This window comes from Entelurus aequoreus, linkage group LG02, assembly GCF_033978785.1.
Source record: "Entelurus aequoreus isolate RoL-2023_Sb linkage group LG02, RoL_Eaeq_v1.1, whole genome shotgun sequence".
NCBI lineage: Eukaryota > Metazoa > Chordata > Actinopteri > Syngnathiformes > Syngnathidae > Entelurus > Entelurus aequoreus.
Window position 1 is genome coordinate 94,007,683 of NC_084732.1, and position 15,797 is coordinate 94,023,479.

The following is a 15,797-nucleotide window of genomic DNA, read 5'->3' on the forward strand; positions in this document are numbered from 1 at the left end:
AAGTGGCTGATCCGTTGGCGGTCCCGTCTCGTCTCCCTGCTCTTAGTGGGACTGTGACGAAAATGACATTTCAGTTCTTATGTGTCTTGTACATGTTAAAGAATGGACAATAATAAAGCATCTTGAATCTTGAAATTGATGTGGGGCAAACTTACAGGTTGAGCATGGGTCCCCTCTGTTTTGTCGGCCATTTTGCTCCCCACTCTGCATCTGTTTTGTTATTTTTAGCGGACAGCACCATGCGCAAATTACAGTAGCTCTGACATGTTAAAGGATGGACAATAATAAAGCATATTGAATCTTGAATCTTGAATCTTGAAATTGATGTGGGGCAAACTTACAGGTTGAGCTTGGGTCCCCTCTGTTTTGTCGGCCATTTTGCTCCCCACTCTGCATCTGTTTTGTTATTTTTAGCGGACAGCACCATGCGCAAATAACAGTAGCTCTGACATGTTAAAGGATGGACAATAATAAAGCATCTTGAATCTTGAATCTTGAAATTGATGTGGGGCAAACTTACAGGTTGAGCTTGGGTCCCCTCTGTTTTGTCGGCCATTTTGCGCCCCACTCTGCATCTGTTTTGTTATTTTTAGCGGACAGCGCCATGCGCAAATAACAGTAGCTCTGACATGTTAAAGGATGGACAATAATAAAGCATCTTGAATCTTGAAATTGATGTGGGGCAAACTTACAGGTTGAGCTTGGGTCCCCTCTGTTTTGTCGGCCATTTTGCTCCCCACTCTGCATCTGTTTTGTTATTTTTAGCGGACAGCACCATGCGCAAATTACAGTAGCTCTGACATGTTAAAGGATGGACAATAATAAAGCATCTTGAGTCTTGAATCTTGAAATTGATGTGGGGCAAACTTACAGGTTGAGCTTGGGTCCCCTCTGTTTTGTCGGCCATTTTGCTCCCCACTCTGCATCTGTTTTGTTATTTTTAGCGGACAGCACCATGCGCAAATAACAGTAGCTCTGACATGTTAAAGGATGGACAATAATAAAGCATCTTGAATCTTGAATCTTGAATCTTGAAATTGATGTGGGGCAAACTTACAGGTTGAGCTTGGGTCCCCTCTGTTTTGTCGGCCATTTTGCGCCCCACTCTGCATCTGTTTTGTTATTTTTAGCGGACAGCACCATGCGCAAATAACAGTAGCTCTGACATGTTAAAGGATGGACAATAATAAAGCATCTTGAATCTTGAAATTGATGTGGGGCAAACTTACAGGTTGAGCTTGGGTCCCCTCTGTTTTGTCGGCCATTTTGCGCCCCACTCTGCATCTGTTTTGTTATTTTTAGCGGACAGCACCATGCGCAAATAACAGTAGCTCTGACGGCCTTTAGTTGACTCAGCAGCACTACTTAGGGTGAATATAACTGCCCAAAGTTTTGTTTTTATACTTGCGAAGCGTTTTTTTTTGGAGAATATTGTTTTTTCTTTACTTGTAAATCATTGGGTGAGTACAAACATTTTTTTGTGTGTTAGTGGAGTTTTGGCAGTAATTTCACTCCATTCAAATTGACATTTAATTCCGGAGGAAAGTTTTTTTTGGCCACGATAACCAGAGCTGTGCTTGGAGGAGTGAAGGGGATGTGCGTGGCAGGGCGCTGATGGAAATATAAAAAGGAGATTCAATAACCTCAAAGCACCCGCTAGACTGCTGCTGTTTCCCCCTCAGAACAACCTTGTGGTTACAGAATGGAAAAGACAGACTCACATTCTAGCGGACACAAAAACTGAAATTCCGTTGAACCCGCACGTGTTTAAGTTCAAGTTTATCTGAGTGCAAGGAGCATGTCAGAAAGCAAAAATGTCTAAAACTACCTTTCATTTCCCGCTAACTGGTCATCCATCACTCTTGACGTGCATGTTCAACTGTGGAACCAGAACTTTAAAACAATGTCACTGGTCTGATTAATATACTGTAGCGGCACTTGGAAATCATCATGCACTATACTTCATACTTCGTAGTCTACAAAACCCAAAACCAGTGAAGTTGGCACGTTGTGTAAATGGTAAATAAAAACAGAATACAATGATTTGCAAATCCTTTTCAACTTATATTCAATTGAATAGACTGCAAAGACAAGATATTTAAGGTTCGAACTGAGAAATATATATATTTTTTTGCAAATAATCATTAACTTAGCATTTAATGGTAGCAACACATTGCAAAAAAGTTGGCACAGGGGCATTTTTACCACGGTGTTACGTGGCCTTTCCTTTTAACAACACTCAGTAAACGTTTGGGAACTGAGGAGACACATTTTTTAAGCTTTTCAGGTGGAATTATTTCCCATTCTTGCTTGATGTACAGCTTAAGTTGTTCAACAGTCTGGGGGTCTCCGTTGTGGTATTTTAGGCTTCATAATGCGCCACACATTTTCAATGGGAGACAGGTCTGGACTACAGGCAGGCCAGTCTAGTCTTTTACTATGAAGCCACGCTGTTGTAACACGTGGCTTGGCATTGTCTTGCTGAAATAAGCAGGGGCGACCTGTATGTAACTTTCAGCATTAATGGTGCCTTCACAGATGTGTAAGTTACCCATGCCTTGGGCACTAATACACCCCCATACCATCACAGATGCTGGCTTTTGAACTTTGCGCCTGGAACAGTCCGGATGGTTCTTTTCCTCTTTGGTCCGGAGGACATGACGTCCACAGTTTCCAAAAACAATTTGGAAATGTGGACTCGTCAGACCACAGAACACTTTTCCACTTTGCATCAGTCCATCTTACATGAGCTCAGGCCCAGCCAAGCTGGCGACGTTTCCGGGTGTTGTTGATAAATGGCTTTCGCTTTGCATGTTAGAGTTTTAACTCACACTTACATATGTAGCGACCAACTGTAGTTACTGACAGTGGTTTTCTGAAGTGTTCCTGAGCCTGTGTCGCTTTTTGATTCAGTACCGCCTGAGGGATCGAAGGTCTCGGGCATTCAATGTTGGTTTTCAGCCTTACGTGCAGTGATTTCTCCAGATTCTCTGAACCCTTTGATGATATTACGGACCGTAGATGGTGAAATCCCTAAATTCCTTGCAATAGCTCGTTGAGAAATGTTGTTCTTAAACAATTTTCTCACACATTTGTTCACAAAGTGGTGACCCTCGCCCCGTCCTTGTTTGTGAATGACTGAGCATTTCACGGAAGCTGCTTTTATACCCAATCATGGCACCCACCTGTTCCCAATTAGCCTGTTCACCTGTGGGATGTTCCAAATAAGTATTGGATGAGCATTCCTCATCTTTCTCAGTCTTTTTTGTTACTTGTGCCAGCTTTTTTGAAACATGTTGCAGGCATCAAATTCCAAATGAGTTAATATTTGCAAAAAATTAAGTTTACCAGTTCGAACGTGAAATATCTTGTCTTTGCAGTCTATTTAATTGAATATAAGTTGAAAAGGATTTGCAAATCATTGTATTCTGTTTTTATTTACCATTTACACAACGTGCCAACTTCACTGGTTTTGGGTTTTGTACATTTAGTCACCCCTAGGAATCGGAATCCAATAATCGTTAGATGCCCAAACATTCACACCCCAACCTAACGCTACCTTTTGATCAACTCGGATATTAATCAAAGTGAATAAAAACGACAACACTGACATGAGCACACAACTCCAAGCATGAATATTGATGCTTTTATTTATTTTGTCAAGTATTGCACGGTCACAGTGAGCGTGGAACTCTGACCATATAGTGAACACGCGTCACCGCTCAAAAGCACCACTTCCCCTTTTACACATGACAGGCCTCTTCTAACCTTGCTTCATTTCCTGTAAACTTCACACAAAAAAACGTTGCCTCCTTCAGACACGTACAGTGTGCACGTATTTATTATACAAAGGATGCATTGTTGTTGCACATGAACAAAGTTAATATTCAAACTGAGATGTTAGGAGTATTTAAAAGATTGTCTCTTCTTCTTATTAACATTTTCAGCCGCTTGCTAACAGCCGCCCACAAAAGGTGTGAACACTTTTAGCTTTAAAGCGCAGTCAAGTAAGAGGAACTTGCAGCATTACAAATATTTGTGTAGAGAGGTTCTTTTATGAATTTATTATGGGTCTACTGAAAATGTGAGCAAATCTGCTGGGTCAAAAGTATACATACAGCAATGTTAATATTTGCTTACATGTCCCTTGGCAAGTTTCACTGCAATAAGGCGCTTTTGGTAGCCATCCACAAGCTTCTGGTTGAATTTTCGACCACTCCTCTTGACAAAATTGGTGCAGTTCAGCTAAATTTGTTGGTTTTCTGACATGGACTTGTTTCGTCAGCATTGTCCACATGTTTAAGACAGGACTTTGGGAAGGCCATTCTAAAACCTTCATTCTAGTCTGATTTAACCATTCCTATACCACTTTTGACATATGTTTGGGGTCTTTTTCCTGTTGGAACACCCAACTTCGCCCAATACCCAACCTCCGGGCTGATGATTTTAGGTTGTCCTGAGGAATTTGGAGGTAATCCTCCTTTTTCATTGTCCCATTTACTCTCTGTAAGGCACCATTTCCATTGGCAGCAAAACAGGCCCAGAGTATAATACTACCACCACCATGCTTGACGGTAGGCCGGGTGTTCCTGGGATTAAAGGCCGTGTAGCTATGATAAAGGACACATGTTTTGGCGTGTTTTATTATTCGTAGTTTGCCTAACAATAATAGAATATTCTTATATGCTATAAGTGACCAGATGTCTGAGATCAAAACTGGGAATATAATCCCAGAGAAGGGGGGGGGGAAAACGGTCAGCTATTTTTAAATTCAAGAAACAATATGATTAGGTTATATATACATGCGTATATCCTACATAAACAAAGTATGAATACAGTAGATATCTATATATATTATAGACTGTATCTCTGTTGCTGCAGCAGCAGAGAGTTTACTCTGTCTTGACACTTTGTGTTGATATTTTGTATTACATTCTTCCCTTAAATGATCATGTTTACAGTGATTGTTTTACATGTATTTTTTATGTATGTCGCTTTGGATAAAAGCGTCTGCCAAATACTTAAACATAAACATATATAAACACCTGAAAGTCTTTATATAAACTAAAACCACCAATCTGTTTCACTGGATTCAGAGTAAAACCAAATTCTGTCTTACCCAACAATGTTAGTATTTGAATATTGTTACTTGAAGACTTATTCCTGGTTGCAATTATACTGTTAAGAAAGTATTGTCTAATACTTTGCCTAAAATGGTCATACTCTTGTTTGCTAGTGGCTACGACTTCAGTACTATTGAAGATCTTTGCTCCTTCTCAACCCTGTGGTAATATTCTTTTCACAAAATACAACCAATAGTACGTTAATGTTAAATCTTACTTGTGAAAAGTAAGCCCCCGATTAATATTTTCAACAGTCCGCTCATTTGAGCAGGAAAACGCTGAACACCAGCCCGGCTTCTTTGTTTTCTACCAGTCAACTGTCAGTTTAGGCTGCTCGCCGGCTCCTCATCACCACTTCAAGATGGCGGCCAAATTTCTCGCATCACAGCAGCCAATGCTGCGTCTACTTATAAGATATCTATGGTTGACAGGTACTAAATACTAACATTGTTGGGTAAAACAGAATTTGGTTTTATTCTGAATCCAGTGAAACAGACTGGTGGTTTTAGCTGATATAAAGACTTTCAGGTGTTTATATATGTTTATGTTTAAGTATTTGGCAGATGCTTTTATCCAAAGCGACATACATAAAAAATACTTATAAAACAATCACTGTAAACATTATCATTTAAGGGAAGAATGTAATACAAAATATCAATACAAAGTGTCAAGACAGAACACAGAGATAAAGTCTATAGGTCCCTAAGATATATAGATATCTAATGTATTCATACATTGTTTATGTAGGATGTACGCATGTATGTATAATCTAATTACCATGAATTGATTAACGTGGACCCCGACTTAAACAAGTTGAGAAACTTATTCGGGTGTTACCATTTAGTGGTCAATTGTACGGAATATGTACTGTACTGTGCAATCTACTAATAAAAGTTTCAATCAATCAATCAATAATCATATTGTTTCTTCAATTTAAAAATATCTGATCGTTTTTCCCCCCTTCTCTGGGATTATATTCCCAGTTTTGATCTCGGACATCTGGTCACTTATAGCAGTGGTCTCCAACCTTTTTGTAGCTGCTTGAAAATTTGTCCCATTTCTTTTTTTGTCATAAAGAAATACAATCATGCGTGCTTACGGAGTGTATCTCTGCAGTCTGTATTGATCTATATTGATATATAACGTATATATTGTGTTTTTTATGTCAATTTAATAAAAAAATAAATAAAATTAATAAATAAACAAATATTTTATTTTTTTATTTCTTATGCGGCCCAGTACCAATCGGTTCGCGGCCCGGTGGTTGGGGACCACTGACTTATAGCATATAAGAATATCCTATTACTGTTAAGCAAACTATGAATAATAAAACCCGCCAAAACATGTGTCCTTTATCATAGCTACACGTATGACAAAAAACCCGCGTGAAAATCAGTGGCATTCAGTGAGGTAAGATAAATTAAATGCGCTGACAGTTCATTGCTCCTGCCAAATGAATTGCACTGAGTGGAGCGGATCACCACTCCAAGATGGCGGCCCCACGTCTCGTCAGCGCCAGTAGGCAGTAGCGCACGATGCTGCGTATAAGATGTCTATGGTTTTCCCGCTGAAGTACGCGGAAGTGACGCTTCCAATCGAGGACGGCCATTGGTTAAAAGTAGATAAAGCCCCGCCCTTTTCATGACGATTACCACAAATGTAACTATTTAACTTCCGGTGCCGGCGCTGGTTACAAAACATTAAAAGGCGCCAACTTCATGTGTTACTTAACTACCACACACGACTTTCAGCTGCGGAGCCTGTAGTCGCTTTTTATCCAGAATAGTATTAAAAAAACACACTTTTTGACGAACATGGAGACGAGACGTCTAAAGCACCAACCTGCAGAAAAGGTAAGGGTTGTTTGGGGTGCGGTGGAACTAATTTGTATATGTAGTGTTTGCTGTGTTTCCATACGTCGCGTAATGGTGGCATCATTTGACGTGGTTCACTTTAGCAGGAGGCGACCCCGGTCCAGATAAAGGGAGTCCGCACATCTCGACCGGTCTTGGCACCCAAACGCCTTCGATACTCCCCCGTTGCTCCCCCGCCACCCAGGAGACAGGTGGGACACACGCCATTGTTATCAAACACTGTCTGACGGTGTTGCCCACCCCTCAGTAAGGAGAGCAGCTATTGGCGCTCGTAAAAGTCGCCCAATGACGTATTTGCCTCATTTGCATAATTTGGCCTGTTGGAAGCTGGAGGAGAGGACTTTTGTGAGAGTAATGATTGCAACTGAAAGTTAACTTCTGTTGAATCTTTTCTTTTCTTTACATCAGTTTTGCTCTGCATTTATTATGCAAAACCAACTTTTCTTACCTGTTGTGAATAGAATAGAATGGACTTTATTGTCATTATATTTGCATATAACGAGATTAAGGACTCCAATTTAAAGTGCGGTAGTGGGAACAAATATGGGGTAAAAATAAATTAAAGAGGTAATAAAGAAAAACAACAACTAACAATTGAAATAAACAGACTACTATCCAATAAAAATAATAAGCAATCCTGTACAATATACAAAACACTAGTGATGGGTTGATGAGGCGTCATGAAGCGTTTCGACACATTGCAAAACTGTATTGATACTGTGTCGATACTGTGTCACTAAATACTGACATCTGCTGGACATTAAAAATCCCTACAGGCAACCTATGGACTGACTCAACTGACACTGATTTTATGACCTAGTATATACAATAATATAAACCAAGTCATTGTATTTCATTTAGGATTATTTCATATCTTCATTTAAATAAAAATATATTTGTATCTTTTTTAGATACCGTAGTCAATAAATAATGTGAACATGTATCATAACATGGAAAACTAAGAGAACGGGTTGTGAATGAGGATGCTTGTGGACTGGGAATTTTTTGAATTTTTTATTTTTTTACACATTTTTATTAAAAAAAACAGTTTTTCCAACGTACTCAATTTTAGATGATTTCTCTTAGTTATTTCTCCGGCTGTAGAAAAGACCCGCTCACAGGCAATGTTCCCTCTAATTGTTCATGTGTGTGAGCAAACACAAAAACTCCCTGAGCATTCAGTGGAGCACATGTGAGCAACATCACACGTGGCAATACCAGCAGTACACCTGTCTCAAACCAATCTCTTATTATAACACTCAAATGAGAGGAGTCATTTTCATGAGATTATTTTGTAATATTAGTGATTTGGCCCACTTGTAATGAAAATAAAAGAAATCTCGTTTTTCATAAGCTATGGATTAGTATTGTACAATATGTCTGGGTGGGGGTCCTGCTTTGAAAATCATTTGTACCCCTTTCAGAGATCACATTTAGTTGCCCTTAAACATCCTCATGTTGCACAATGAAATGTAAGCATAGGATGAAGTGTGCATTCCTGTAACTTTCTCTAGTAACAGCATTCCATGATTAATATCAATAAATTAACATTAATAATAAATGACAGTAGAATAAACACACGTATGACTGAGGAGTCATAGTGTAACTTTGTGTGGTGTTTGAGTTATCTGACTTTTTATGTGGCCGTAAACGCACCAGTGGCTTAGTGATATGCGTGTCGGTGACAGATGACAAGTTGGTTTTGGCCTGGTTTGTACGGCAGAAAATGACTAGTTTTTCGAGATAGACGTTTTTTACTCCTGTTTTTGGTGTGGTTATGGCCGAATATAAACAGTTTTGCTCAATAAAGTGATCGATTTCATTCCTGTCCTCGAAGCATCTCGATAGACTTTACAATAATTGAACGGTGTTCAATTGAACGGTGTTGACGAACACCGTTAGGGCCGCTTGTTGTCACTGTCACTCAGAGCTGCATTGCAAAATTACACAGAATAAATGTGTTTATTTTGTTTAGAATTCAGAAGGGATTTGATTTGGTGCGCGGCATATATTTGCTGTGCGCAGAGGACGCTTGAGCAGTGCGCAATTGCGCAGGCGCGCACCTTAGAGGGAACTGCCTTTAATCCCGCGCTTACTTTTTCGCACTTCCTGGTGTCCCAACACACAACATATCCTGTGTCCCCCGCCCTTAAACTCCCCTTACATTGCCTCCGGTATTGTCCTGTGACACGAGTAACCAATGCCTAGGGGACGGCGTGGCGCAGTTGGGAGAGTGGCCGTGCCAGCAACCTTCTACCAACCTCGTCACGTCCGTTGTGACCGAATGTGGAAATAATGTCAAAGCGCTTTGAGTACCTTTGAAGGTAGAAAAGCGCTATACAAGTATAACCCGTTTACCTTTTTACATGACGGACACCACCAGCAGAAAATGTTAAAAACGAAACTCAATAGCCTATATTGACAATATAAAGTCGTTCTCATCAAATACCTGCACAATTGTTCGATATGACTTCAAACTAGGGATGTCCGATAATGGCTTTTTGCTGATATCCGATATTCCGATATTGTCCAACTCTTTAATTACCGATACCGATATCAACCGATACCGATATCAACCGATATATGCAGTCGTGGAATTAACACATTATTATGCCTAATTTGGACAACCAGGTATGGTGAAGATAAGGTACTTTTTAAAAAAATTTGTAAAATAAGATAAATAAATTAACATTTTCTTGAATAAAAAAGAAAGTACAACAATATAAAAACAGTTACATAGACACTAGTAATGAATGAAAATGAGTTAAATTAACTGTTAAAGGTTAGTACTATTAGTGGACCAGCAGCACGCACAATCATGTGTGCTTACGGACTGTATCCCTTGCAGACTGTATTGATATATATTGATATATAATGTAGGAACCAGAATATTAATAACAGAAAGAAACAACCCTTTTGTGTGAATGAGTGTAAATGGGGGAGGGAGGTTTTTTGGGTTGGTGCACTAATTGTAAGTGTATCTTGTGTTTTTTATGTTGATTTAATTTAAAAAAAACAAAACAAAAAAAACAACAACGATACAGATAATAAAAAAAACGATACCGAAAATTTCCGATATTACATTTTCACGCATATATCGGCCGATAATATCGGCAGGCCGATATTATCGGACATCTCTACTTCAAACCATGTAAATACTGCACTTAAATGTAAAATATATCCATCCATCCATCCATTTTCTACCGCTTATTCCCTTCGGGGTCGCGGGGGGCGCTGGAGCCTATCTCAGCTACAATCGGGCGGAAGGCGGGGTACACCCTGGACAAGTCGCCACCTCATCGCAGGGCCAATACAGATAGACAGACAATATTCACACTCACATTCACACACTAGGAATGTGTCCGCCTCATGCTGATTTTGACCATGACCCAACCACCACCATACTTTACTGTCAGCAAAGCCTTGCTACTCATTTGTGTTGACCGATATTTAGACAATATTTTCTGTGTGTTGACTCATTTTCAGCAAATTGTAATCCATACAGACTACTTTATAGCCACTTATAGCACAGGTGTCAAACTCAAGGACTGGGGGCCAGATGTGACCAGCCACTTCATTTTATTTGGCCCTCGAAAGCCTGGAAATATCACTAAAGTACTATAACTTTTCTTAATGTATTCTTTTTCTATTTTGGGAGAAAAAATATATATGTACTTCATGTATTCGCAAATTATGTTAACCTAAATATTGCCTAATTATGCAAAAATATATTATCAAACATTCAAACCATATTTTAAATAGAAATAAATAATGATTTCGAAGCAAGCTATCCATCAAATTGTGCAATGTAAAAGTAGCAATAGATTTAATGGTAAAATTGTGACATTTACTGTGGTTTTTACAGCATTTTTCTCTAAATGGAAAAAAAGTAGTACTTTTTTACTGTAATAAACTGTGGTGCCGTTTTGGCATTTAAAGTAATGCACCGAATAATCTACAGTTGATTTGCGGTAAAAAAAAACAAAAAAACTGGCAGCTCAGGTGCCCACATTTACTGTAAAATTGCAGTTTTTTATTTACAGTAAAAAAACAAATGTAGATTTTACAGTAAAATTCTGGCAACTGAGCTGCCAGTTTTTTGTTGTTTTTTACCGCAATTTAACTGTAGATTATTCGGTGCATTCCTGTAAATACTTTTTTTTTTACCACAAAAACAGCAGTACTATTTTTCCATTTACAGTAATCTACACCAAATTTTGAGGTGAAATTATTGCAATTTACCATATATTTTTTTAACATTTTAGTTGAAAAAAAATCTAATAAAATGCATAAACAAATGGTGTAATAGTATTCACTGTTAGAAGAAGCCCTCTTGTTATGTTTGGCCCTCATTGAAATAGACTTTGACACCTCTGTTTTATTGTATTTTCCCTTGAACATCTACTTGAATAAAAATGCTTGCTTAAAAGTGAAAGGTGAACAGTACTCACTTTTGTGAGGTACTGTAATACTTTTGCAAAAGTGCCTTTTTAGATTGTGCAACATGTACTGACATCTAGGGATGATACTCGAAACCGGTTTTCCCGGTTGTTTGATAAGAAATGAACCGAGTCCTCGGACTCGAATCCCTTTTTGAGAACCGGTACCCGTTATCGAGACCACTATAGTAAAGAAAAAGAGTTGGTTCTTTATTCAAATCCCTCGGAACGAATCCCGTCCCGACCAGAAATGCTCCGTGTGACATCACAAGAAATGGCGTCACGTAGCTCAGTCATTAGGCGCAGATAGGGAAAGCAGGAAAAAAATGGACGGGAAAAAGCGCTCCAAGGTGTAATAAAGTTCAAAACAAAAGGTATAATCCAATGAATAACTTTACTGAGAGATTTGAGCAGGGTAAAAACACATGAACACTCACAACCGGAAACATAGCAACCAGGCTAGCAACGCACCTCCTTTACGGCAGCTGTCGCAACGTTCTTAAAGCAACCGCAGCACATACATATATGCCATCTCCCTTTTTTAACTTTTGTTTTTCTTTACTTGTAAACAAAACAAAATCACACTGTATATGTGTTGTCTGTCTAATTATAAATCATGCAGACGAGGCGTGTTGGCTGAGTTCTTGACGTTTACTTTCACAGTGTGCTCATAACCTCATTCTTAGCTGCCGGGTGACGATATGCAACACTTTTCGGGGCTACCGCGCATGCTCGTCACTCCCGTTGCATGCTGGGTAGTGTAGTTGTTATATTCCCTAGCTCATAACATCTTTCCCCCTATAAAGAAATAATGTTAACTCAATAAAGTGTATTCCTTTTTTTAGCTTTAACTTTTCATTTTTTAGCATTGTAACCACATTTGCAAACAACTTTTCTCTTCATAGAATTTTCTTTCAATAAAGAAATAAAGTGCAAAAATGTCAAAGCATCATAACAAACAGTTATGTCAAATAGCAGCAGAATTGCACTTTTTGGAGAGCTGTATTATTTTCAGTTTTGTGCCCAAGGGACTGATTTTATTTAACACTATATTATTATTTATACACCTACAGTGATCACAGAGACAGGTTGTTTTTGTGTTACTGTATATATTTGTTTTTTTGAAAAATCCCACTTAATATACTTTGGGTAACAACAGTCAATATTTATTTATTTTATTTCATTTTTTAGAGGGGTAACAGTCAATATTTATTTATTTATTAGATTAAATTGTTTTCTTACATAATAAAAGTGAGCTTTTGTTAAACCAAATATTGTGTGTTTTTTTCCATATACAACAACTTATCTGGACTTGATAAGAGAATCGATAAGGAATCGGTTCGATAAGAGGATTCGATAATAGGCTCGAACTCGATAATTTCTTATCAAACATCATCCCTACTGACATCCCCTCCCTCCATTGACTTGTCAAGAGTAATAACCATTCATTATTGTTGAAGGTCTCTAAAAAGCGCAACATGGAAAACGAGGAGGACGATGCTTCAGTTGCAAAAAACGACAAGGAAGTTACAAATGTAAGTACCGCTTTAGGAGTTCCCTCCAGATGAGTGAAAGTTAATACAGTGTGCGCACGATCAGTATTACACACCATTTTTTTTTTTTGTTCAACAGGACAAAGGACTTTCAGCTTATGAATTGGAGCGTTTGGAAAACATCAGGCAAAATCAAGCCTTCCTCTCTGCTATCAATCTGTTTCAGGTAGACGAGCATAATCCCGTAAGAATGATGTTTGAAGGCTGTCCTTGCAGATGTCCCGTGACTAGAGGTGGGGGGGAAAATCAATTTGTGGGGAGGGAATAATCGATTTGTAGATGCATCGCAATTCGGTCATGGACAATTATTAAATAGATTAGTAAACTTGAATAATCGATTCATTTATTTTAAATGAAGTAATCCAAACAGTTTTAAAATTGACTGCAGCAAGCCACCTCAGCAAGGGATCCGACATGCTCATTTTATTATAGGGCATTTATGTTCCAGTTTTCCATTAATTTAATGTGGGAATTAATTTAATTGTTTATAAAAAAATGCAGTTTTTTTAAGTCGCAAGTGATACACTCTTATTTAGTGAAATGAAAAGAAATGTTAAACTGCATCAATAATACATTTTTAATCGAATCGTGAGATGCCCAAAGATTCCCACCTCTACTGCTCTAATAGACAATTGCCTCTTTTTGGCCGTCTGTACCATACCATACCAACTTTATTTATAAAGCCCTTTAAAAACAACCACAGTTGAAGAACAAAGGGCTGTACACCACAAAGAAATAGAGGCGAAGGACAGACTAAAAAATAACATTTAAACAGAAGTAAAATACACATTGAGAAAAGCAAATACAAATTATCCTAAGAATAATTTGTTAGATAAAAATAGTTGAAAAGTTAAACAGTTTAAAGTCTCATGCTGGGTTAAAAGCCAGTGAATAAAAATGGGTTTTAAGAAGGGTCTTAAAAGTAGCCAAAGAAGGGGCCTGTCTCACATGGAGAGGGAGATGGTTGCAGAGTTTGTAAACAAGAAACGGCCTTTGAATCCCTAATTTCTTCCAATTCTCTTGGTTTACAGTTGACTGCTTCTACGCTGAGGCTGTATATCAAATAAATGTTCCCCAATGAAGGGAATTTAAAATAAATCATTCTGGTTTGGGCACCCCCAAAAACACGACCATAACCTGTAACACAAATGCCTTTTTAAATAAGAAAAACACACTTCTAGATAAGTGGTTCTCAAACTTTTTTCACCAAGTACCACCTCAGAAAACACTTAGCTCTACAAGTATTAATGACCAACATTAAAATACATTAGGGTAGTAGGTCTAAATATTCATTAAAAACAAGGGAGAGGTTTTATTTAACAAGTATGTTTAATATTTTTGGCCATTGTAAAACTACATGCAGTTTGAACAGTAACACTCTTTGAATATATATATATATATATTTTTTTTGGCGTACTACTAGATCAGGGGTTGGCAACCCAAAATGTTGAAAGAGCCATATTGGACCAAAAATACAAAAACAAATCAGTCTGGAGCCGCAAAAAATTAAAAGCCATATTACATACAGATAGTGTGTCATTGATTGATTGATTTTGATTGAGACTTTTATTAGTAGATTGCACAGTACAGTACATATTCTGTACAATTTACCACTAAATGTTAACACCCCAATAAGTTTTTCAACGTTAATCAATTCATGGTAAATGAGATATGAATTGAATTAAGAGGACTTAAAGGAAACTAAATGACCTCAAATATACCTACAAATGAGGCATAATGATGCAATATGTACATATAGGTAGCCTAAATAGCATGTTAGCATCGATTAGCTTGCAGTCATACAGTGACCAAATATGTCTGATTAGCACTCCACACAAGTCAATGACATCAACAAAACTCACCTTTGTGCATTCATGAACAGCGTTAAAATTTTGGTGGACAAAATGAGACAGAAAAAGTGGCATAAGACACGTCCTAGAAAGTCGGAGAAAGTTATACATGTGAACAAACTACAGTGACTTAAAGGACCGCCAAAATTCGTAAGACAAAAGGGCGCTCGCCAAATACTCGAATCAGTGAAGCATGTTTAATACAAACAGTGTGCTTTTTAACAATTAGGGAGGTTTGTGTCATGTCTGTCCTCCTACAGAAACCATATTAACACAAAAAATATATTTTTTTCCCCTCATCTTTTTCCATGTATCATACATTTTTGAAAAAGCTCCAGAGAGCCACTAGGGCATGCGGCTCTAGAGCCGCGGGTTGCCGACCCCTGTACTAGATGGAGCCTGCGTACCACAGTTTTGAGAATTCCTGTTTTACATAATGAATATTGTTTCAAAAATCAATACGATAGAATGTACTATAAATAATTAGTTTTATCAAGTAATGTATATGCAACATTTACCTTGGAGAGCATTCACACATGTTTTCTACATCAAAATTCATCTATTTATTCAACTTCTTCTTCTCCGGATTTTGGCACGGTCTACCTTCCACATTTTTCACCTGATTCAAACCGTTCCAACTTCAAACTGTTCAACCTATTGGGGAATTGCGGGCTTTCCCATGACAAATTCCCAGTTTTCCGGGACATTGTTCCCATTCAAAATGAATTGGCCATTTTTCAAACTTCCACCATTTCCACATTTTTCAACCGATTAAAACCATTCCACCTTCAACATATTCCACTCATCCTGGACATTCAAACTATTTTTCCAAGTTCCAAAAATTCCAGGAATTCCCATTTTTTCAAACCCTTTTTTCTGGCGAATACCCCTTCCACATTTTTCAACCCACTTCAACCGTTCCACCGTCCAAATACTCCTCTTAATCAAGACAAAAACA

The 15,797-nt window shown here is 38.1% G+C and overlaps 1 protein-coding gene across 4 annotated transcripts in view; it reads left to right on the plus strand.

Moving 5' to 3' along the window:
• Positions 1-6,783: 6,783 nt before the first annotated feature.
• Positions 6,784-15,797, plus strand: part of LOC133641589 (WD repeat-containing protein 76-like) — a 35,749-nt gene continuing 26,735 nt past the window's right edge. For 3 of the 4 annotated variants that reach the window (XM_062035443.1, XM_062035428.1, XM_062035434.1), the window contains exons 1-4: positions 6,784-6,976; positions 7,081-7,188; positions 12,897-12,971; positions 13,069-13,155. In XM_062035443.1, the coding sequence (XP_061891427.1) occupies positions 6,938-6,976; positions 7,081-7,188; positions 12,897-12,971; positions 13,069-13,155 (309 nt within the window). In that variant the 5' untranslated portion in view covers positions 6,784-6,937. The remainder of the gene's footprint in view (positions 6,977-7,080; positions 7,189-12,896; positions 12,972-13,068; positions 13,156-15,797) is intronic. The other variant, XM_062035451.1, reaches the window with a different exon arrangement.